The sequence below is a fragment of the Astyanax mexicanus genome, chromosome 14 (assembly GCF_023375975.1).
Source record: "Astyanax mexicanus isolate ESR-SI-001 chromosome 14, AstMex3_surface, whole genome shotgun sequence".
NCBI lineage: Eukaryota > Metazoa > Chordata > Actinopteri > Characiformes > Acestrorhamphidae > Astyanax > Astyanax mexicanus.
Genome location: NC_064421.1, coordinates 44,915,284 through 44,938,463, shown reverse-complemented (window position 1 = coordinate 44,938,463; position 23,180 = coordinate 44,915,284). Strand labels below are relative to the sequence as shown.

At 40.5% G+C, this 23,180-nt stretch overlaps 1 protein-coding gene across 2 annotated transcripts in view; it reads right to left on the bottom strand.

The window, feature by feature from the left end:
• The window catches only part of dync1h1 (dynein, cytoplasmic 1, heavy chain 1), a 64,287-nt gene that overhangs the window by 39,473 nt on the left and 1,634 nt on the right, over positions 1-23,180 (bottom strand). For both annotated transcript variants that reach the window (XM_049464168.1, XM_049464169.1), the window contains exons 2-35: positions 21,877-21,964; positions 21,377-21,550; positions 20,546-20,801; positions 20,244-20,430; positions 19,760-20,031; positions 19,439-19,666; positions 17,831-18,907; positions 17,551-17,730; positions 16,963-17,112; positions 15,796-15,942; positions 15,554-15,694; positions 15,272-15,448; positions 14,309-14,419; positions 13,872-13,991; positions 13,503-13,742; positions 13,237-13,392; positions 11,978-12,091; positions 11,777-11,887; positions 11,436-11,645; positions 9,956-10,102; positions 9,289-9,455; positions 8,392-8,565; positions 8,138-8,303; positions 7,659-7,847; positions 7,346-7,540; positions 6,966-7,248; positions 5,708-5,808; positions 4,788-4,947; positions 4,439-4,679; positions 3,239-3,422; positions 2,906-3,118; positions 1,870-2,108; positions 1,105-1,261; positions 674-901 (exon numbers count right to left, since the gene is read on the bottom strand). In XM_049464168.1, coding sequence (XP_049320125.1) covers positions 674-901; positions 1,105-1,261; positions 1,870-2,108; positions 2,906-3,118; positions 3,239-3,422; positions 4,439-4,679; positions 4,788-4,947; positions 5,708-5,808; positions 6,966-7,248; positions 7,346-7,540; positions 7,659-7,847; positions 8,138-8,303; positions 8,392-8,565; positions 9,289-9,455; positions 9,956-10,102; positions 11,436-11,645; positions 11,777-11,887; positions 11,978-12,091; positions 13,237-13,392; positions 13,503-13,742; positions 13,872-13,991; positions 14,309-14,419; positions 15,272-15,448; positions 15,554-15,694; positions 15,796-15,942; positions 16,963-17,112; positions 17,551-17,730; positions 17,831-18,907; positions 19,439-19,666; positions 19,760-20,031; positions 20,244-20,430; positions 20,546-20,801; positions 21,377-21,550; positions 21,877-21,964 — 6,983 coding nt within the window. The remainder of the gene's footprint in view (positions 1-673; positions 902-1,104; positions 1,262-1,869; positions 2,109-2,905; positions 3,119-3,238; positions 3,423-4,438; positions 4,680-4,787; positions 4,948-5,707; positions 5,809-6,965; positions 7,249-7,345; positions 7,541-7,658; positions 7,848-8,137; positions 8,304-8,391; positions 8,566-9,288; positions 9,456-9,955; positions 10,103-11,435; positions 11,646-11,776; positions 11,888-11,977; positions 12,092-13,236; positions 13,393-13,502; positions 13,743-13,871; positions 13,992-14,308; positions 14,420-15,271; positions 15,449-15,553; positions 15,695-15,795; positions 15,943-16,962; positions 17,113-17,550; positions 17,731-17,830; positions 18,908-19,438; positions 19,667-19,759; positions 20,032-20,243; positions 20,431-20,545; positions 20,802-21,376; positions 21,551-21,876; positions 21,965-23,180) is intronic.

Sequence of the window (23,180 nt, the reverse complement as noted above, 5' to 3'; positions counted from 1 at the left end):
TTCTTTTTTTTTATAAATATTAAAATAATGAATATTAGATTATTTAAGTAATAGTATAAAATTAATAGCTAATTAATTAATACCTTTCTAACTTACTCTTACTTGCTTAAAGTGATTTAATCTGCTAAAAGTGTCATTGTTTTGGTAGGTAATTTTGTTTAATTCAGGAAGCTTTTGTTAAAAATATAATAATGCTTAAAACAAGAAACCGTTTAAAAATGCTAAATATACTTACATAGATTAAATTGCTTAAAAGGAACACTAAACCCCCTGATTTTAGCTAACTCCACCCTCAACTAAAATTTAAAATGTGTTAAAAAAAATAGGAGGGGTAGTTTGGGTGGGGCACTGGGTGATGTATGGGTTTAGAGGCAGGGCAGGAAGGAGAGCTTATTGGCTGATTTAAGAGGATTTAACTTGTCAAGATTTCTGCTTTTACAGAGTAAATCTGCAACATTTATTTTATTCAGCAGTATATTAAACAGTACTAAAATGACTTTTTTCCATTATTTTATATCGCCCAACGTTTCTTTTCAGGCAAATAAATATGATACACTAGTATACTCAAGCAAGCAATCACCTAAAACAGGACTGATTTATGTAATGATGCAGCTGTTATGATGCATTATCTGTTGTCCAATCATTAGTCAGTTTGGAAGTCTGTTTTAAATACCTGCAGCATGGGGGAAGCGGCTTCCTCTCCCTCATCCTCAGTTCCCTTACGCATACGCTGAGCCTCATCCTCACCCTCGTCCAATGGGATGCTGCGAATGCGGGCCAGGAAGTTGTTGAAGATCATGTCTGTGCTGAGGACGTCCTCACTGAACCACACCATGCCACAGCGGGAGACGGTGGCCAGAGTGGCGTACTTCAGGTCCTGCACCTCGAACATGATGCGTACCTGCGAGGATCAAACAAGACAGATGAGCACATCCCCATTTTTCTATTTATTATTATTATCAGTTTCTAGCATATTAAAAAAACTTTATTTAAAAGGTCATTAGGCCAAGGGAATGTCCTTTTATGGTCGTCAGGTTTGGTATTATAGAGCATAGCTGATGGTATATGTATAAATGTTTAGCAGCAATATTAAAATCTTCGTACGTTGGGAGGCAGGCTGAGACGCTCTCCGTTGGGAAGGGTGAGCAGTTTGTTGTCATCCAGCACAGAGTTCAGGTTCTCTACCCACTCAGGATCTACATCACCATCAAAGATAATCCACTGCCTCTTCTGCAGCTCTCCACGGACGTTATCAATGATCCTGAAATAATAAAACAACAAAACTTTGTATTAAACATCAAATCTCGTTCTCGCAGATCATAATATATTTTCAAATACAAAAATCATTGCAAATATTAACAGAAATTACTTATTTGACCATATTTTGTTTAAAGTCTAAATAAAATGTAAAAAAAATAAAAAATAAAAAAATAAAAAAATATTTATTGTGTTTTGTGTACATATTTTCATTAATACAATCTGGTGTAATGACTTACTTACTAGGGCTACGTTCACATTGCCAGGCTAAACTGACTCAAATCTGATTTTTTGCAAAGTTCTCCATGTATTACTCCGCCACATACAGGTAACCTAGCAACAATGCAGCGCTTACAAGCCAAACAGCGCAGCTACAAACAGAGCAGCAATGGAACTATTTTAACTCGAGGAGTGTTTATAACCAAACAGATACTATTTTCTTACTCTATTTAACTCAAAATATTTCAATAAACAGTGATAATGGAACTGTGGTATAATCACAATAATTCCCTCGAGGTTCATGCTATAATGTGTGATATTGGCACTGCTGCGCTGATCTACTAGACATTGCTTAATTTCCAGTTTTTTTCCAGAAAGTTTTTCATCACTCACTTCCTGAGCACATGGGTAAAGAGCCCATCAGTCCACTCGCGGGTGTTGGGGTCCAGGGTTCCGTACAGGTGGTCCTTGCTGATGGCTTTGGGGTCTATGATGTGCGCCACTCCTTCCACCCCCTCCAACCTCTCCAGGGCTTTCAGCAGCACACGCCAAGCCATGGTCTTCCCGCTTCCTGATGGGCCAACCATCATCAGGCCATGGTTGATCTGGGTGATCTGGTAGAGTTGAAGAACCTAGAAGCAGAGTAAAGAAGGTTAAAAATGTATTGAACTCAGGTTCGGTTGTAGTTTGAGACACATGTTCCCTCTGTCTCTTTCAGGATCTTGAAATGCTTCTTATGGAGCTACTCTGGCCTTATTTGCCCTGGCTGTGTGTTCTTATAGAGCCACTTAGTCTATATGTGCTTTGGTTGTGTGTTTTAGGTCATTGTCATGCTGGAAGACCCAGCCAAGAATAATGAAAGAACACTTGCCGCTAACGTTATGTTAGTATGTTGGCTGGCTTGCTGCTAATGTTAGCTAGCTCACCACTAATGTTAGCTAGCTTGTCACTAATGTTATTACGCTAGCTAGCTTGCTGCTAATCTTAGCGAGCTGGCCGCTAATGATGGCTAGCTCACTACTAATGTTAATATGTTAGCTAGCTAGCCATTAATGTTAGTATGTTAGCTAGCTCGCCACTAATGTTAACAAACTCGCCACTAATGTTAATATGTTCGCTAGTTCGCCGCTAATGTTAGCTCGCTCGCCACTAATGTTAATATGTTCGCTAGCTAGCCGTTAATGTTAGTATGTTAGCTAGCTCGCCACTAATGTTAATGTGTTCGCTAGCTCACCGCTAATGTTAGCTAGCTTGCCGATAATGTTAGTATGTTAGCTAGCTCGACGCTAAGACTAGCTAGCTCTCTGCTAACTTTAGTTCTCTCCGCAGTAATGTAGTGAACACGCCGCTAACTGAAGCAGGTTAATTTAAGATATTTTAAGACTTTTTAAGGACCCGCCGGATACCCTGTATTTTCCACTGATATTACCTTCTCCACCCACATGCTGCCGACATCATCACCATCTCCGTAGGTGAGGTACATCTCAGCGCAGACCTTCTTCAGCTCCTCCCTCAGAGCGGTCATTTCCCCACGCATGTACTGCACACCAGGGAAGACATCCGACAGCAGGCTGAAGAGGAGCGGGATGTCCTCCGCCACCAGCTTGGGCACCATGGTCTCACACACGCTCTGGATCAGGATCTGTTGAACAGATGTTTGTATATTTACGTTACAGCACTGAGGCACAACTATTCCCACAAAATAACTATATTTCAGGTTGTTATTAAATCTGTAAATCTCTTAACATGTTCTTTTTGTTACCTCCTGCTCGGGAAGGTTCTCTGCAATCTCGTTCTCGTCCACATCCTCCCCGCGCTCGCATTTCTCTCGCTTGATCTTCTGGATTCGCTCTCGCTTCACATTTCCAGCACTGATGAGCACGCTCTTCAGCGCTCGCAGACCGAAGTCGTAGTGAGACTGAGAGGAAAGCTGCTCGTCACACAGCCTGATAAAAACAATAAATTATTTAATTAGATGAGCAAGCTCAAAAATATTTAATATTAGAATAATATTATTAGAATAATATTTTTAAAAGGAAATTCATTACAACAAGCGTTATCTTGCTTAATGCTTATTGCTTATTCAGTGCATAGAAGCCACTGGTAACATTGCACTAGGGATGCAGTGAAATCTTTTTTTTTTTTTTTGGCAGATGACAGACAAAATTAAACGTTTGGCCTCAGTAAAACTATTTCTATCATAAATGTACCTCAGAAGTGGAATATTAGTCACAAATTTACCTCCGTAGAGCTACATAAGTCACATGTGAGTAAAATGTAAAGGGGCTAAAGGCAGCCAGACTTTTGTTTTAATAAAGTTACTATTCTAGCCCTGTACCTTTTTAGTTTGCAAATTAACAGTTTTTTATACTTACCAAACAATTACAGTGCTCCATTGCCATTTGTGGCTGAACAATTTGGGTTGCCAAATTACACAAAAACCTACACATAATGATATTGCAATATTCTTAAAAGCAGACTTTTCTGCTTCTTTATTTGCCTTACTGTAGATTTTCATTAATTTATTTTTGCAATATTTTTGATTCTTTTACACTTTTGCTACATTGGCTGAGTTGCTGTTTACAAAATATACAATTTTTTTTTTTCCTACTAAATGTATGAAACTTAATAAAACACATTAACATGTATTTTGTTGAATTATTTTGTTGTAATTAAAAAGTAGTACATAGTTGTATTGTTATATTTAAAAAGTATTATATAGCCATAAAAAAGCTATATTTTTATATATACATATATCGCCAAAAATATATTTTCTTATCATGGTATCTTATTGCAAAAATACTGTGAAATATTGTGATAATATTTTAGGGCCATATTGCTCACACAAGTTGCCAAATATCTGATGCACCACTAAACTGCACAACTAGGTAAATTACACACCCCTGAATCTAATCCAGTAAATATTTAAAGCTTCACATGAACATAAAGGGTTTAAGCTTACTTGAAAAAGGGGACGATCTTCTTGGCGAGGGTCTCGGCCGTGCGGAAGCCCTGCGAGTACAGCATGACCTGTGCGATGAGCTGGCGGTCCGGTTTGGTCATGGCCAGGCTGCGGAACAGCTTCTTCAGGTTATCAGGCAGGTTGGATCGTCCAGCGTATCCAGGGTTCATGGTGATGAAGATGGCCATTTCTGCGCTCACCTTCACCTGTTTGTTCAGCAGCTCAGTGGTGACTGGGGTGCCTGGAAGTTATTAAACAAACAAATCAAGCAAGGAAATCTGATCTTATGAGAAAATAAAAATAAAGAAAGAAAGGGTAAAAGTAAGCTCTGAAGGTTTGAGGAACGTACTGCGATCTCGGTTGGGGTTGCTGTGTTCCCTCAGAGCCACCTGGATGTACTGAACCTGCTGGGAGACAGCAGAGAGCATCCTTTCCTCAAGTCGGTTGAACTCGTCAAAGCAGCCCCAGGCGCCCACCTGACACAAGCCGACGAAGATGCGGCCCATCGCCTGGAGAGAGAAACAGAGGGATGAGTGTTATCTGGTGTCAAATAGGGCTTCCCCTAAAACCACAAAAAACAGATACAAAAGTGTAAATCACTTTAACTCCAATAGAGTCAATATAAACTCTCACTTTCCATCAATTAGGCTACATTCACATTATGACCCACGCTGCTCAAATCTCATTTTTTGCTCAGATCAGATTTGGTTAACTTTGATGGTTCACATTCACAAATCTAAGTGATGTGTCTGTGTGTAATGTGAACGAATCTGTCTCTGAAACGCCTCATATGCTCACATTAACATATGAATAAACATCGCTAAATGAATGTGGACATGTGTTTGATTAAGGACCACAAATGGAAGTGGCTCAGATCTGATTTGAAATAATCGGATTTGGCATGTTTACACAGCCATGAAAAAAGATCTGAGGTCTGAGCCACATTGAGCAAAAACTCAGATTTGAGTCACTTCAGCCTGGTAATGTAAACGTAGCCTTTGTGAGTGGACAATTGAAATGATTCTGAAGCCGTTATTTGTATTTGCTGCAAAGATGGTGCTTTAAACATAAAGTAAATATAGAAAAATAAACAAATACAAAAACTATATTAGAAATGTGCATGCTCTGTATTATCACTAACTAGGACATGCACATTCATTTCTTAATTTTGGTTAACCAGGTTTCTTAAACTCTGGTTTGGTTTTAGTATTCCGGTTTTGCAATGTGAATTAATCACATTTTTGTAGTAATACTGAAGCGAGCAAGTACCTGGAAGTCGAAGGTCTCGTCGCAGTTGAAGACCAGGACAAATCGTCCGAGCTGGTGGCCAAGAGCTTTGACAGACTCTGTCTTTCCTGTGCCAGCAGGACCTAGCAAACAGCAAAAAAAAAAAAAAGACCAAATTCAATAAATGTCCAATCAATACTAATTAGGCATGCAAGGAATATTTGATTTGATTCGAAAATATTTAGTCAAAAACTGCAACAATATAATATATTGAATACTTTATACTAAGCCATGTAATTTATTTTAATTTGAGTTATGCTGCAATGCAGCAATCAAAGATGATGTCACAGTTAGCTTAAAGCAGACAGTAGGGCTTCATATACTGCACTGCAAATCTATGTTGTGTATTGAGATTCGTCTACTGGGCAGGGCTGCAATGATTAGTCGATATAATTGACAATGTTGATTATTTTAATTAGTCGACTACTCGTTCATTTCTATCATTCATTAAAAGCTTTTAGAATCTCATGATCAGCTGTTTCTAACATTTTTAGAGATGGAGGACATGTCAGAAATAATTGACGAATCAAAAATAATCAGAATGTTAGTATGTTAGCTAACTCGCTGCTCATGTTATGTTAGCTAGCTCTCCGCTGACCTGAGTTCTTTCCCTGGTAACTCGCCGCTAACGTTAGTATGTTAGCTAGCTCACTGCTAAGGTTAGTATTTAGCTCTCTGCTAAACTTAGTTCTCTCCCTAGTAAAGTAGCTAACTTGCCACTAATATTAGCATGCTAGCTATCTTGCTGCTATTGTTAGCTAGCTCTTCGCTAACCTTCGTTCTCTCCGCGGTAATGTTAGCTAGCTCTCTGCTAATTTAACGCATACCTTCGCTCTCTCCCTGGAAACGTAGCTAACTCGCCACTAAGGTTCGTATGTTAGCTAGCTTGCTGCTAATGGTAGCTAGCTCCCCGCTAACTTTAGTTCTCTCCCCAGTAATGCAGTTAGATAACTCGCCGTTAACATTAATATGTTAGCCAGCGCACTGCTAATGTTAGCTAGCTTGCTGTGAACATTAGCTAGCTCCTTGCTAACCTTGGTTCTCTCTCTAATTTACAATAAATTTAAAACAATTTAGGACCTTAACCTTACCTGGATTTTAATTTTATAAATGTTAAGACCTATTAAGGACCCACAGGAACCCTGCTTAGGCTAAATGTTTCATTTTGGTGCATCACTAGTAGGAACTAATTCACAAGCATCACAGAGAATGAAAAAAGCATCACAGCTGTATGACTCACCGAAGGGAGATCCTCCCAGACGAGCCTCCAGAGCCTGGGTCATGGTGAGGTAGCACCGGTCTGTGAGTGGAGTCTGCACCAGTTTCTCCTGCACACCCAGGTACTCAAAGCCGTAGTTGAACTTGGCGTTGGCCATCTGAATGGAGAGCTGCTGCAGCACGTCCGTCTGCTTGGGGTCGAAGTAGAAGCGCATCTGGCTGAGCCACTCGAAAGACTTGGGGTTGTCGATCTTGTTCTTGATCAGGGTTCTGGTCACGTCCCGCTGATGGACCAGCTCTGTGATCTAAACACAAAAAATAAAGCGTAGGAAGAGGAATTTTAGAAGAGAAGGCAAAGTCAAGTACAAGGCAAGCGAATGTCAAGACGTCCACCGTCCTTACCAGATGTTCCAGCTTCTTCCTGCGGATTGGAGGCTGCTCCATCAGCACGGTGTCAGCCAGCACGTTCAGCGTGGCCTCCACCTTGGTCAGAACATCCTGCAAAGGAGCCATGTCGTCTTTCCCGGCAATTGTGGTCAGAGCCATCTCCACGTTCTCAGACCAGTCGATCTGAGCGGACAGAACCACCAACTGGGCCTGGGGGAGAGGGGTAATAAAAGAAAATGGTAATTGCCCCAAGGGTTAGGGTTCCAACTACTCTTAAATCAACACAAGACAAGCAGCTGTAGTTGGTTCTTTTAAAGCGTGTGATTACCTGGTATCTGTCGATCCAGTTGATGTAGGCTCCAAGGTCAATGCCGGTGGCCTTGTTGAAGGCTCCCACCTCAGTGACCGACTCCGCCAGCAGTTTAGCCAGAGTGACGCGCATCTCTTTCTCCACCAAGGTCAGCCACTCGTTGATCTTTGGGTGTTCTGTGATGGACACAGGAGTCTTGTAGAGCACCTACAACACAACACAAACACTGGGCTTTAATCAAACTATGCTATGTTTAATGCCAAAAAGATTGCAATTTTCCTTCATTAGAGACCAGACCCGTCAACTGGGCCGACTGAAATGTCTTGGTGCTACAGAGTACCAAAAGGTTATTTGTTTAAAAAAAAAAAAAAAAAAAAAAGTGCCCATTTTCAATACATTGCAGAAATATTTCAATACACGCATAAATACGGAGAGCATGCACGGCAAGGTAAAAACAACACAAGCTAAAGAGCTAGCATAACTGTTAGCATTTTTACCTCTTCTCCCTCCCGAGACGAGATGCCCAGGACCTCAGTGTTGTCTTCATTCAGGAGGATGCTGGCCACCCCAGCAAACATCTTCTTGAAGTGCTTCTGCAGTTTAGCCACATTCTTGCTGTTGCCGATGATCTCAAGCAAGTCCTCGTCACCGACGAAGTAGAACCTGGACACAGACTCGTTTAGTTATATACTCTGAGAATCTGAGGGTTTCCAGAACTGTAGGAGAAAAACACAACGGAAGATCAACTAACCTGGGGAAGGATGAGCGCTCTCTCTCTAGATATTCTCCCAGAGCCTTCTGGATCTTTCCCAGGAGGTCTGCTAGCCTTTCCAGCGACCTCTGAACTCCCTGGATGTTGAGGACGTCCATGACGAGAGGGGACTTGGTCACTTTCTTCATAAGAGCCAGGAATTCTGTGCTAATGCTAGAAAAACAGATAAGGTTCATCTTCAGTTTAGGCACTTTATGCTTACTTACCATCAGAAGCCTTTAAGATTTTTATGATCTAGGTTACAGCATGTATTAAAGGACCATTAAGGACTATAATTCAGTAGTAAATGCTAAAATAATCAGGATGTATCATCAAATATTAAGAAAACATTCTGAGTTAAAGAATCCATTCGTTCCTATTTGGATTGTGCTGCTCATTCCCTAACACTAATCCCGATCCAGAGGTTGCCAGTACACAACAGTGAGCAAGCGGTGCTGCAGCATGGAAGCTAACAAGCAGGGCTGGATCAGTTAAACCTCAGCTGCTACAAAGTCTCAAAAAAGCTTAGTGACCAAAGAAGGAATAAAACAGGGTAAATATTGGCACTGAGTTCAAAAAGGGGGGGAAGACTTGGAGCTTAAAAAGGCCAACACCGAGCTGCTATATTTCTCCTGCACAGGTAATCTAACTTGCTAGCTAATTTAATCAGGTAATGTTAATTTATCACCACCACCACTAGGTTAGCTTACTAGGGTCTGGTGCTTAAATTAATTAAAAAATTGAGTGTTCACATTCATATCAGTGATCTGTGTGCAGCTGGGATATCAAGGCAGAGGGTATTTAATAGAGCTAGATAGATTAGCAAGAATCAGGCTCCTCAACTTGGCAACCCGAGTGAGCTTCACGTCTGAATGCTCCTTTAAAGCATCTGCTCACCTCTGGAAGCGCTGTGTCTCCACTGGGAGCAGATGTTTGATATCTGCACTGCCGGTGAAAATGCCTTCCAGGTAGACCCAGCGCCTCTGGACGTCTATCCAGACGTCAAACAGAGCCATGATGCGGTTCAGCTTATCCTCCCAGCTCAGAGCGTCCTCTTCAAACACCTACAGAAAACGAAAGAAATTAGAATGACCAGCTTGCACTATTCATTTATTTAACATGGTAATGGAGATAAAATGGTTAAGGTAATAGTCACGGTAAGGTAACTAATGTAAATTCTGATAAATTAGGAAAAAATTCTTTCTTTAGAGACATTACAGATGAAGCCAGAAAGCAGTGAGTACAGCAGTTTCCTACACCTTCAAAAGACTCTTGCTAAGACAAGAAAATAACAAAGCAGCTTGTCTGGGCCATACAGCCCTGATACAAAAAAAAAAATCATTAATCTTAAAAGAATATTGTATACTGTTATACTGACTTTTATTTATTTAGAATACAAAAAAAATAAATCTCATAACCCCAACAAAAACAATTAATTTTTATATTGCTTCATCTCACATGTTTATACAGGAACAGTATACTTCTTTATTTTACAAAAGCAACAACTATAAGAGAATTTTCTAAACTTTTAGCAACTCAACTGAGCAAATTCTGAGAAGCTCACCTTGTAGTACGGAGAGAGCTTCATGGCGGACACGCTGTTGATGTGTTCCTTGACTTTGTTGAAGAGATCATCCCATCCCCGGATGAGACGACACTTGTTCTGATAGTTGACCAAGTCAAGCTCGTACGAGTTCCAGACTTCCCGAATCTGAATCACACAAAGACAATATATTTCAATAGATCAGGTTAAAAACAAGCCAACGGACAACAACAGTTACCATATTTTTCGTATTTTAAGGCGCATTATGCAACACTAGTAAGGAACATGGGTGTCGCCATGTTTTCCTTCTAATTCAGCAGGTCTCGCCGCTGGGTAAGGTAAGCTAAAATAAGTAAACAAAACTGTAATTCTTTAAAAAAATGTTTCTTTTAAAGCTCACCTTCCGTCGTTTTTTCTTTCATTTTAAAATGTCTAGTTGTGGTCTCTAGTATGAATGAATGACATGTGAGCCGTTTTTGTAAAAAAAAAAAAGTGCTCAGGTGTCTCTGTATAGCTCTTTTTTAATGGACTGTTTTAGGGGTGTGTCCAAAATGACCGGATTCCAGCTTTGCTCATGAATATTCATACATGCAAACAGCATGCAAATATCTCTCCTCTGATTGGCTAGGAGCACTGCAACGCCCCTCCACCGCTCACTGCCTCCCACCTCCTAACTGATGAGCGGTGATGTTGCGTCGCTTCAGCTCCGCCTCTGGGAGTTTCTCGAGCCAAGGTGGGCTGGTCTGTGAGTTTCTGCCTACGTAGGCAGAAAGACAATTCAAAATTCACCCGTTTTTCGGAGGGGGGGAGGGGGGATTTCTTTGCTTAGCTCCTGCAGACAATGGGGGCTGCAAAACAGTTTAATGTGCAGGTGTACACATTCAACTCGGAGAGACCTACTGTATTCCACAAAAAAACAAGAAAAATCGGATTTTCGCGGAAGGTGAGCTTTAAAGTCAAACGAGTGCTACACTGAGGAACCCTGAGTGTTGCGGTAAACCAGGGCGATATTAGCTAGCTGTTCATCCTACCTAGCTTGTTTTAAAACTGTAAACAGACAGGCTTCAAGCCGATATACTTACCTCTAAACATTAAAAGAGCTAGCGTAGTTAGCAGCTAATGCTAATACTGCTCCAGCGGTGATAGCCGGGGTTAGCAGCAGGCTACAGGCCGATAATACTTACCTCAAAACGGTGAAAAAGCTAGTGCTTAACGTGGTTAGAGGCGAATGCTAATGCTGCTTCAGCAGTGCCAGCCAGGTTAGCATCAGGCTACGAGCCAATAATACTTCCTTTTACGCAACAAAAAAGCTAGCGCTTAGTGCGGTTAGCGGCTAATGGAGAAACTTAACTGAAACTGTATAACGCTGTAATGGCTTTACTACTCCTTAATACCTGACTGGTAGAATTTAAGTTTAAGTGCGCTGTATAGTGTGAAAAATACGGTGCACGCTCTAACAAAGAACTCTAATAAAAGACTTAAAAACTAAAAGACTCCTCACCTGTTTGAGGAACTCCTCCAGGGCCATCTCTCCCTGAGCCACCAGCAGCACATCCTTCACCACCATCTCGTTTTTCTGCAGGTCCACATCCCAGATCTGTCCCAGCGTCAGCTCTGACAGCACCCAGTTCACATGCAGGCGCTTCATCAGCTGCTTCCAGTGGCGATCCTTCAGAGCCTCCGACTTCAGCTCAATCACCAACATGTTCACCTGTGAAGCAGTGAGACGCTTCCTTTAGAACACAGAGCTGCAGAACGTTCTGGATAATTCCAAACATAAAGATCATAAAGTGCTTTAAATTCATTCTGATTTACTCATCAGGAGAATTAGAGACATCAAACCTTCAGGTAGCCTTTGAGGAGCCTCTGCACGTATTCGTAGGAGGCGTACTGCCGCAGACGTGCTGGGAAGTTCTTGAGCTGGTTCAGGAGGGCGTCCAAACTCTGACGCAGCTACACACAAACAAACAAACAAATAAAATAAATGAATCTGCAAAAATGGAATACAACTTCTGATTTAAAGCACACATTATGTTATGTTACCTTGCGTGGCTGCACAGACACCCATGGCTGCTCCTTCATCTGATCGATCTGCTCCCAGACTTTAGATAGCTCAGACCACACACCCTTCAGGTCTTGCAATTCCTCGAGTGCAACCTGCGGAAACAGAAAATCAAGAAATTCATTTTATTAATATGTATAAAACAGGAAAATAAAGCTAAATATAAAAAGAGTGATCCGTTATGTATTGGTACTGGCCATTCATCCAAAATATTCTATATGCTACAATATTTATCCAATTTAGCCAATTCAGAGATCTAATCATAAATTTTGGGGGATTTTACGATTACAGCAGCTCTGTGCAACAATGATTGGTCCCAAGAAGCTGAGCTGGCACAGATGCAAATGCTCACTAACAGCTGATGCTGTGTTCTCACTGTGTACATGTGCTAGGTTAGGCTTTTTTTTTATTATATAGAATGTGTAAGACTAACGTGCCCCATATAGGAAAGAGAATATAGACTTTTAACACCACTAACTGGATAGCCCACTCCAGAATCCACTAATCAGCCCAGTACCAACACAGCAGACCTAACAAACCTTGCTACTCACACAAAATACCAAGTCAACAATCAGTTTCAATTAATGCAATATTCAGTGCTGGATAATTTTGGCCATTGTATTTACCTTTAAGTATGCAAACTTGTTTTTAATTAAAACTTTTGCTTTATTCTGTTTATGTTTGTTTATTTAGGGTTTTTAAATATTACAATTGTCAAAATGCTAAGGAAAACAAATCCAGGAATTTTAAAGGGTGTACTGGTATTATGTCTACTTTGTTAACAAAATAAACATCCAGCACTCGTTTGACTTTAAAATATTATTTTTTTATAGAATTACAGTTTCGTTTACTTAACTCAGCTTTCCTGCTGAATAAGAAGAAAAACATGGTGACACCCCTGTTCCTTACTAGTGTGCCTTGTGTACGAAAACAGACCAGGAAATAGACGTTTATCAATTATAACATAATCCGCTGTTCTTTATAGTGTGAAAACTACAGTACGTTTCATCTTGAGAGAAGAATGAGGAGGTCACATTACAGAAGCCCTGCATGACGACATGCTACCAAGTTTCCCTGGAAAGGTTAATGTGGCTCTAGCCCTGTGGTAGATCCGTATCAGTGAGGAGTATGAATTAGAGATGGACCAATCAGTGTTTTGGCCACAAAAACACTGATTGGTCCATCTCTAATTTAAACTCCTCACCTGAGCAGGCAGTGAGAGACTGTAAGCGGATCATACCTGCACTCTCTCCTCGCTGCCGCTAAGAAGGCCGGTGTCCGTCAACTCCAGAGCTTCCTTAGCCTTGGCGCACTTCTCTCTGTCGTCTTTCAGCCGTCCGAACTTCCCTTCGTAGATGGTGAGGGACTGGAGAGCTTCTTCTGGTCGAAGATTTCCCTAAAAAAAAAAAAAAAAAAAACTGATCAAAAGAAGCATATTTTAAAACCATATGCATTTTTTTAATAATAAATGAAGGACTAAAAAAAAAAAAAACTCCAAAAACTTACAGCCACTGGCTTGGTCTTCTCCCAGTCCGTGAGCAGATCTGAGGTGCGGTTCTCCACGGCACGGTCCTCCTGCACAATCTTCATCTGCAGGTTGGCCACTTGCTGCTGGATGGCAGTGTCCTTGCGCTTCATGATGTCACTGAAGGCTCCCCATTCGCCTTCTATGTTGTCAATGTACAGCCAGGATGGAGGGAACTGGAAACGCTGCTTCTCCAGCAGACGCTGACCATTGCGGAACAGCTAAAATCGGAACATCAAAAAAATAAAATAAAATAAAATAAAATCAGTGTCTGCTGAGATTGATAAAAAAAAAAAAAAAGATCACAGATTAAAACTAGCAAAATGATAAAATGATGCGGTTATACTTACGTCAACCTGCTTTTCAAACTGCTTGATCTTGCGTTTGAGAGCCTGGACGTATGTAATGAAGGTAACGGCATCAGAAGTGCTGGCTGTGTCCACTGAATGCTGCTCCAGCTCTTGTCGGGACTGAATAAAGCATAAAACGCACATTATCCGGATGTAAACAGACAAACTGGACAGCAAAAGCAGTAAAAAGAGGCTGTACTTGTGCATTAAAAAAAACGCTAATATAATCGAAACGTTACAAAGTGATCTATTTAAGCATTTATTTCTTTTATTGGTGATTATAACAAACACCAGCAGATGACATGTCTCTCCAAACTATTACTGACAATCAGCAAATTTAACATTTTATTTGGAAATCAAAGGGTAATGTTTCAAAAATATATATATATTTTTTGAGATGCTCTAATATGTCTTCAGAATTGAAAGCTTTGATCTACCTTGGAGATCTGTGAATGGAAGTCCTGCATGTTGTTGCCCAGCATCTGTCCGAACTTGCTGAGCACTTCCTTATGCCAGGAGTCATACTTGAGGTTCACCTTCGACTGGACCTGGATTTAGGGAGAAAAAAAAAGATTTTTAGACATAATGTATATATTATTAATTTTGCCACACAGCACAATACTTTTTTTCCAGTATTTTATATATAAAAATACGTCAAAAAATGCACTCCTGAATGATTCCTAGGTCACATATATATCGAGCAGTTAAATAGAAATGTACAAATAAAAGATGGAGGATAAAGTAAAACAACAAGTAATACACACAATGAAATTCCGTACTGTATAATTAGATCCACAACAGGGCCCCAAACGCTTAGTAAAAATCAGTATTTGAAACATCCCAAAGCTTTCATATCCTTAAGCAATATATAATATAAAGTACATATGTTAAAGGGTCTGGGTTCATCCATTTAATTGTATACAGTCCAGCTGAAGTCATTAATCACGTTGTAACTTATTCCCATAAAGAAGTACACTACCAATCAGAGGCAATTCTGTTTTAATGAAATGTACACTGCATGGTTTAGAGCTGGAAATTTCCATTCCAAAAACTTGTGTTTTAGAAAGAACATGTGCAATTAATCACATATATTTACAGAATATTCTTCTGATTAATCTGATTTTTCTTTTAACCGATTGACACCACTAGTAAAAAAAATATAAAAGTACTTCTCTTCAAATGTATTTATATATATATATTTATATATTTATATATTACGTATACCACATGTTTAACAAAAGTTTGAAGTCAGACAAATGGAAGACACTCTTATTAATTTGTTGTTTTTCCCTGTCTTACCAGAGTTTAGAAAAAATGAGAAAACCTAAAATGTACCATAACGCTGCATACAAACAACACTTAAACAACAACACAAACAAATGTTTTATGAACCAAGTTACCTTGCCATAGTCTATGACCACTGGGCCAAACTCCTTTTTTGTTTCGGCATTGTCGAAAGTTCCTCTGGCTTTGCGGATCTGCACCAACAGAGCCTGCCACTTGTTGAGATCTTCACCCAAACGGTTATAGATGTTCTCAGGCTGCATGTCCCACAAACACTGATACTGCAGCCAAACCTGAGAGCCAGAGGAGAAGAATGATTGGAGATATGTGATGTCTGTTTGTCCAGTCACATGAAACACTAACTCGCAGTGGATTTGTAGATTATTGAAGTGCATTACCTTGACGTACTGTTCCACCTCTGAGACATTTTCCTTCACAGCGTTGTAAGCCTCTTCCAGAGCTGCTGGTCCATCAGGCATTCGGGTCAGAGCGTTCCTGTAGAACTTCTCCTCCTCAGAAAGCTCGTAGTGCACACCAACCTGTTTTATTCACGAGAAACAGTTAGATTCTTTCACTTACTTATTTTACCTTACAAAACATAACCTTACCAAAATAAAATGCAGGCAAATTTCCTGCTAACCTGGTATCTCTGACTCTGTATCCTTGGTAGGGAGAGGATGACCATCTTCCAGGCAAACATTTCCTGGTAGAGCTTGTAACGGCAGTCTTCGATTGGAGGATTCAGGTAGATCACTTGGTTTGTGATCCTCAGCTCATGCACAACATTCTGCATGAAAACACGAGTGTGCAATTATGTTAGTGTGGTAAAAACATTACTCTCTATACACTTTATTCACTAATTTCATTATAGGTGCACGATATTGGACATTTTTTACATTTACATTGTAAATATTCTTTTTTTCGACAATATATATTGCGATATTACACAATGCAGGGCCCGTGACGTTATCAGCCCCGCCCCCACCTGTGCGCTGTCTCACATCTGGATCGATCAAGAGCTAAAACAGAGCAGAGCTCTCAAAACCCGAGGAAAACAGCAAAATAACAGTAATCGGCTCTTTAATCAGGCATTTAAATTGATTTTTAAATAGTATGTTTTTTTCCAGGGGGGATTAAAAACATGAATTCAGCTGTAACTGGAAATATCTGCGCTGCAAAACTGTGCTGGACTGAGGTGCACAGCTTTCGACACGTGTGTTTACAAGCACGTGCCCAACCATGTGGATGGAGGCCATGCGGTTATCTCGGTAAACTCCTAAAAACTCATATCATATTGATGTATTACACACAGAGTGATCTATTTTGAGAGTTAATTTCTTATATAGTTGATGATTATGGATTACAACCAATGAAAACCCAAAAATGAGTGTCTCAGAAAATTATTTTATATATATTATGTAAGACCAAGTGGATTTTTAGGTTTTCCTTGGCTATAATCATCAATAATAAAAAAAAAAAAATAAAAGCTTAAAATAGATCCTTCTGTGTGTTTAATACATCTATATAATATATGAGTTTCACATTTTAACTGAATTATTACTGAAATAAAGTAACTTTTCAATGATATCCTAATTTTATTTGAGATGGACTAATACATTTACAATTGGAACGAAGCTGACCAGACTAAACATTAAAATGTGTTGTTGTTTTTTTTCTGTCTGCAATCAAATCAAAGTAATGCATCTAACATGGATGTTTTTTGCACTGCATTCTCCATACTGTCCCAACTTTTTCCTGATTTGGTGTTGTGAAATTTTAAACAAAAAATTGAGGACTGAAATTCCACCTTGATCTTGGGTTCTCCTCCAGGCTTGTGGCTGACTTGTGGTGCTTCGGTGTCCATGTCCACATCTGCTTTGTCCTCCATCTGTCCTCTTAGAACCTGGGTCCAAGCCCTTAGGCCAGCCTGGAGACGTACTCCAAGGATGCGCTCAATCTAGAAGACAAAGGAGAAACAGTGAAAACAGCACTGATTCATATTTGTTTTTATAATTTTATACATTTTTTATCCAATTTTTCCCCCAATTACCCAACCCACTCACTAGTGATGCCCCAACACCAGGAGGGTGAAGACTAGCAGCACATGCCACATTTGATGCATGTTAAGTCAGCCACCACCTCTTTTTGAAATGCTGCTGATGCAGCATTGCAGAGTAGCATCACAGCACACAAGGCATATTTGTGCCACTCTCGGGGCTCCTGCAGCTGAGGGCAAGCTACATAAACAGGATTCGAACTGGCGATTTCCTGATCTTAGTGGCAGCGCTTAGCCCGCTGGACCACTCTGAGCCCCTTGATTCATATTTGTAAAAGAAAATAAATACATTTAGAATCATAAATATAAAGTAAAGTGAACGACTAAAGAAAACTGTACCTCGATGTCTAGTTTATTGACCCAGATGGGCAGATTTGAATAAGAGTGCAGATTCAGGTCGTCAACAGCCTTCTGGACACGGTTGAGGATTTCTGAGAAGGTCTTGTAGTCGTACATGCAAGTCTCAAGAGAGCGGACCTCTAAATCGATCTTCTCTTCGATCAGGAGGAGGTCATCCACCTAAGGGCAAGAAAAGACAAGAACAAATGTCAGTAAATCATTAAAATATTTATGTACTTCAAAAAGAAAGCATGGTAAACTAAACCATGGTAAGACGAACCTTCTCTTGGAAGTTGAAGACAGTTTCTGCAAGGCGCTGGACATAGGGGTCAAGTTTGTAAGATTCCCAAACCAAAGCGATGCCCTCTGTGACCAGGGCCTGAACCTCCTTCTTCAGGCCAGCCACCAATGGAGAAATAGAGATTCTCTCCTCCACCTTTTCACAAGTGCGCTCGTAGGTGCGTACACTCTCGATGAGCGAGATGGCGAAGGGATAGAGCTGGTTGGCCTGGTGGGCTTTGTTCACTATGGCCAGGGGCACACGGAAACTAAGCCACTTCAGGTTACGGACCTCCTTAGAGAGCGTGATGATCTCCGGCAAGAAGTTGACCTTCAGTTTTAGAATGCTTCCAGTGCGCCCACGGGCACGGCTGCTTTCGATGGTGAAGATGCGCCCAGAGACGCCAAGGTTGCGCTGTTGCACTTTGCGGGCCCAGTCATCGAAGATCTCCTGGGTGTTGAGCTTGGCCCTGAAGCTGTCTCCATCCTGCTTCAGCTTCAGCCCCTCCACGTGGTTCTCCCAGCCTTTCCCGAGAACATCCTCCACGCGCTTCATGTAGGCCGTTAGCTGCCGGTCAATCTGTTTTGCCCAGATGATTGAGCCAGAAACCGGGGGCAAGTCTCGCACGTGACTCATCTTGCACGACTGGCTCTGCGGGTACTGCACTTTAAACTTGTCGTGCAGCGACTCGATGTCATCCTTCACGCGTTGAATCAGCTGGGTCTGGTACTCCCGGATGGCTCCGCGGATGTGCGGGCGCACGAAGAGAGCGTTGAAGCGGGAGAAGATGCGGAACATTTCGTTGGCGTTCTTGGCAGTGCCCAGCTGGTCACGGAGACGGGCGGTGATGCGGGTTTCCACGCGGTCGATGCGCTCATCGTACCGCTTCATCGCAGCTTCCCAGGCCTCCATCCCTTCCTTTGAGACATCCAAGCCATCTACCTCTTTAACATTCTCATAGGCCAAGTTGACTTCTTCGATGGCATTCGCATCCGCAGCATCAAAGAGGACTTCGGCCACTTTCATGTCAGGAGGTTCGACGGCATCCCCCTGCGCATGCTGAGGAACAGCAGACACCTGCAAATACAGGACAATAACATACAAGGTGAAAATGGGCAGCTCAGGGCTCTAGACTAACTTTTTTTTTTTTTTTTTTTTACACAACTGTGAAAAAGTTAGGGGGGGGAGAAAAAATAAATAAATAAATAAATAAATAAATAAATAAAATCACCCATTCATATAAATATACATAAATGCAGCAGTGGTTGTTCAGAAAATAATTTTACAATAATCAGGTCTCCTTTTGCTAAAATCCACCTTTTCTTGTTCTTTCTTCTCTCTTGAAATACTATAGGTCTCTCTGATTTGTAAATGCATACTGCCTATGAAACTGATAAAAATCTGATAAATTAGTGATCAAAATCTTTTCCACCTCATTCTAATCCTTAAAAAATTACACAATGAAAGCCAATTTCTTTTTTTTTTTTTTTTTTTTTTAGCAGAGTGAGAACATCCCTACTTATTTGCCCTACATTTTAGTTATTAATATACTGTAATGCAAACAATAAAATAAAAGATATATCCTGAGACATCTGAGCGGTGCAATACCTGAGGTCTCAGGACGCGGACGATTACAGCCCTCAGCTGTTCATGCTGTCTCCTGAAGCGCCTCATGTGATCCAATCGGGCCTGCAGCTTTCGGTGGGCCGGGCTCAGACGCCACACCATCTTCAGATTCTCCTCCCGCTTTCTCTTCACGATGTCCCTCAGCAGCACCTGCAGTTTCTCATATTCATCCTCCCAGGTCTGGAACACCTCAAAGCAAGCCACCATCACCTGGTAAAAAGAGTGTTAAGAGAATGTTAAAATAAACATGTACAATAACTAAGTGTAAAAATCGAGGTATATATATTTACTATCGATTAATACCTTCTCAAATTCTTCATAAGCCACGTGCATGAGCTTGCGTGTACCCAGTACTTTGAGGAGCTGCAAGCTGAGGTCACGGGAAATGGCCTCAACCAAACGCAGAGCTCGCTGAATGGGATACTTGGTGTTTCGAATCTTGCGAAGGTGTGTGAAGATGGCCACCAGGGCCTGGCGGATTTTGTCCAGTTCGGTGGCTGACAGGAGGTCATTCAGTGGGAAGTCTTTCATCAGAGGGTTGTAGTCATTCACTGTCTCCACAGCTTGCTTCAGACCTGAAAATAATTCATGATTCCAATTATATACATTATATAATACATTTTACAGTTAGTCACATAGTTAAGAAAGACTTTGAATCAACGTTCATTATTCCACTGACTTTAGAATTATGGTTAATATTCGCTAAATACAACATTTGTATCTGTGAAAAGCACATCTCAGCTAAAACCATAAAAAAAAGAAAATAGTCCTGTAAAAAGAGCCTCACCTGTGTCTGTATCAAAGCTGACGGTGGCGTGGAATCGTTTGCCGTGCTTCAGAATGTCCAAAGTGAGCAAGACCTCTGGACTCTCCCTCTTCTCCTGAATGCGGTTAAGGGCGCGCTCAAGGTTAAGCCAGAAGCTGATCTCCTGCAGTGCCGTCCCAGACGCAGGGTCACGATCCAGTTTGGTCACCTATTTTTTTTTTTATTATATAAAAAGACACTTTATATGAGCTGTGGCTTTTTTGTATTAAAGCAAAAAGTTTTAAGCTTAGGATATTAAAGAAAGGAAAACTTCTGGATTGTACCTTCTGGATTTCCCTGATCCAGCGGTTCACACCTGACTGCAGCTGGTTCAGGAAGGTGGGGTCCTCGACTTTATCACCAAAGTCTGTAACCTTGGGCTTCTCTCCTCGTTCGTAGCATTGTTTGGCGATGTTAGTAATGATAGGATTAATTAGGAGACTGATCTCTGGAATCTCGATGTTCTGCTGTAAGTGTAGCAATCCCATCTCGAGTTCTGCAATCTTTTTCTCCACAGAAGGAGCCATCTTGTCTCCATCCCTAAATCACAGAGAAGTGAAAAGAAACATCAACATATGTAAATTTTCACCCCTTGCCATACTACTTAGCCATACTCCTGAGTTTTGTGCATGCGCATATAGGAGTAGGCCTTGTGCAGCTCAAAACATGGAAAAGGCATGTACTAATTCTCTTTATTAATCATGGATGATACTTTGGCAGATTGGTATTTTAATAGTGCAGTGCTTCTGTGCTTCTCAGCAGAGGAAATTGACCTGCTTTTATTCTGTATTCTGCTTAATGTTGATGGTTAGGATAGTTAGGTTTGTGTTTTGCAGCACATCCTTGTGTGTTAAATGGGCACGGCACAACTGTGCTGCCAAGATAGTAATAGACGTCTAGTAATAGACTGTTGACTGTCAATCAATCAGTGGCGCACCCATGTTTTCCACTGCCAAGATAGCAATATGCCAGGAAATAAGCATTGCAACATGTAAGTAAGATAGGGCCCAAGATGTAGCTTAACACATTATCTACTACAGCAAATCTATTAAACAGTCCCACATTCGTCTGAGACACATTTAAAACATAACCAATCTCAGAATTTACGAACATACCTGTCAGCTTTACCAGACTCCCGGATGTATGACTTGAAGAATGGAGCCACAGCATTGCTGATGAAAGAATGCAGTGTCTCGTAGGGAGAATCTTCACTGAGGGTCAGAACCCGGACTTGAGTTGAGATGGGCTTGTCAGCATCAATGACCCCGGTCCTCTTTATTAAAGCCAGGCTAAAAGCAAAAAAGAATAACAAACAAAAGTTAAAAAGATTTTTGAATGTCAAACATTAGCTTAGCAAGATAAAATTAAACACAACAAAAGTTTTAGACAGAAATTACAGTATTTCACCATGGCCATAAACTAGGAGTGGGCATTTGTTCGTATTTATATTGTGTTTATATATTTATAGGTGTTTATTATAATGTTAATACTTTCCCTACTTTGTGATCAAAAACTCTGTCTTTTTTTATGTTTTGAGGAATTGTGATACTGATTTTGATTTGAGGTTGATATATCGCCCAGCACTACTATGACTCTGAAAGGATGAAAGTTTTACCTGTTGGATTTAATCCCATAGTGAATGTCAATAGAGACTGTGTAGGAGATGCACTCCTTCTCTTCTTCTCCTTCATCCCCAACATCCTCTGAAAAATGCCAAAAAAATTGTTAAAAATATAAATTCAACAACAGTAAATTAAATAAATTCAGGCAATACTGGTGATCAATGAAATGCTACATCATACTGCAATCAGCCAGCAAAGGCTGTGGTGACTTCACTTTCGAGAGATATTGCACTGTCCATTAGGGCTTCAACTAATGATTAATTTATTTTTTTCGATTATTCGATTAGTTGATTAGTCAACGATTATTTCTGCTATGTCCTCCATCTCTAAAAATGATAGAAACAGCTAAACATGGGATTTAAAAGGATTTAAAAGTCCAAATGAATCTCACTCATCATCTCTCATCATCAAGCTGCAAGGAGAATGTTAGAAAGTTGCTTAACTTAAAGAGGGAATGTTACAATATCACCCAATGACAACATGTATCTGTTAATAAAGCATGGCAACCTTTAGATAGACTTTGTTTAATTAATCCTATAAGGGGCTGTCAAAATCTAGTGCTAGTTAAAGATGATCAAGCAGTGTGGGAGACAGATGACAATACAGCACAAAAACAGTATTCTGCCATGTCATTCCTCTCTGCTGCAGATCTGGAAATTGATCTAGAAATCATTCTGCACTGCAGAACAAATAAAGCTGATCTCTAAGATCTTAATAAAACAATATATAACAAATAGTAATATCCATCTCTGAGACATTTAAAAAACTGGCAATCAATTTAGGAGTAGTCTTAAAAATATAGAAATAGCCTCATTAAACAAAAGAATCATTCAGATTCCTGTCCTCTTAGAATGAACTAACGCTTGGGGACACGCCTTATCTGGCTCACAGGAGAGACATGGAAGTAAGCGCATGATCCAATGCCTTTAGCAGGGGTGTCATCCACTGCACTGCACAAACACAGCACACACAAAACACTAGCAGAACACACTACAGTGCCCAAGCCCTTCAGAACAGTATAGTTGCGCTTGGCACCAGTGTTATAGGGCATGCATGTTCATGCATGAGGTGATAAATGCACAAGCTAATTATGGCTGGATCTCCTAAAATATTAAAACCGCAAAGTCTACTTAATGTCCAGTTGTTGTCAGGTAGCTAGCTTTAGCTAACAATACACTTCTCCATTGGCAAAACCAAGATAGACAGGTGTTCTATCAAATTATGCTACCCATCAGTATCTGCTTCATAACAGCACTTTGCATCCACTGACCCACATTTTATAGTGTCGATGTGTTTT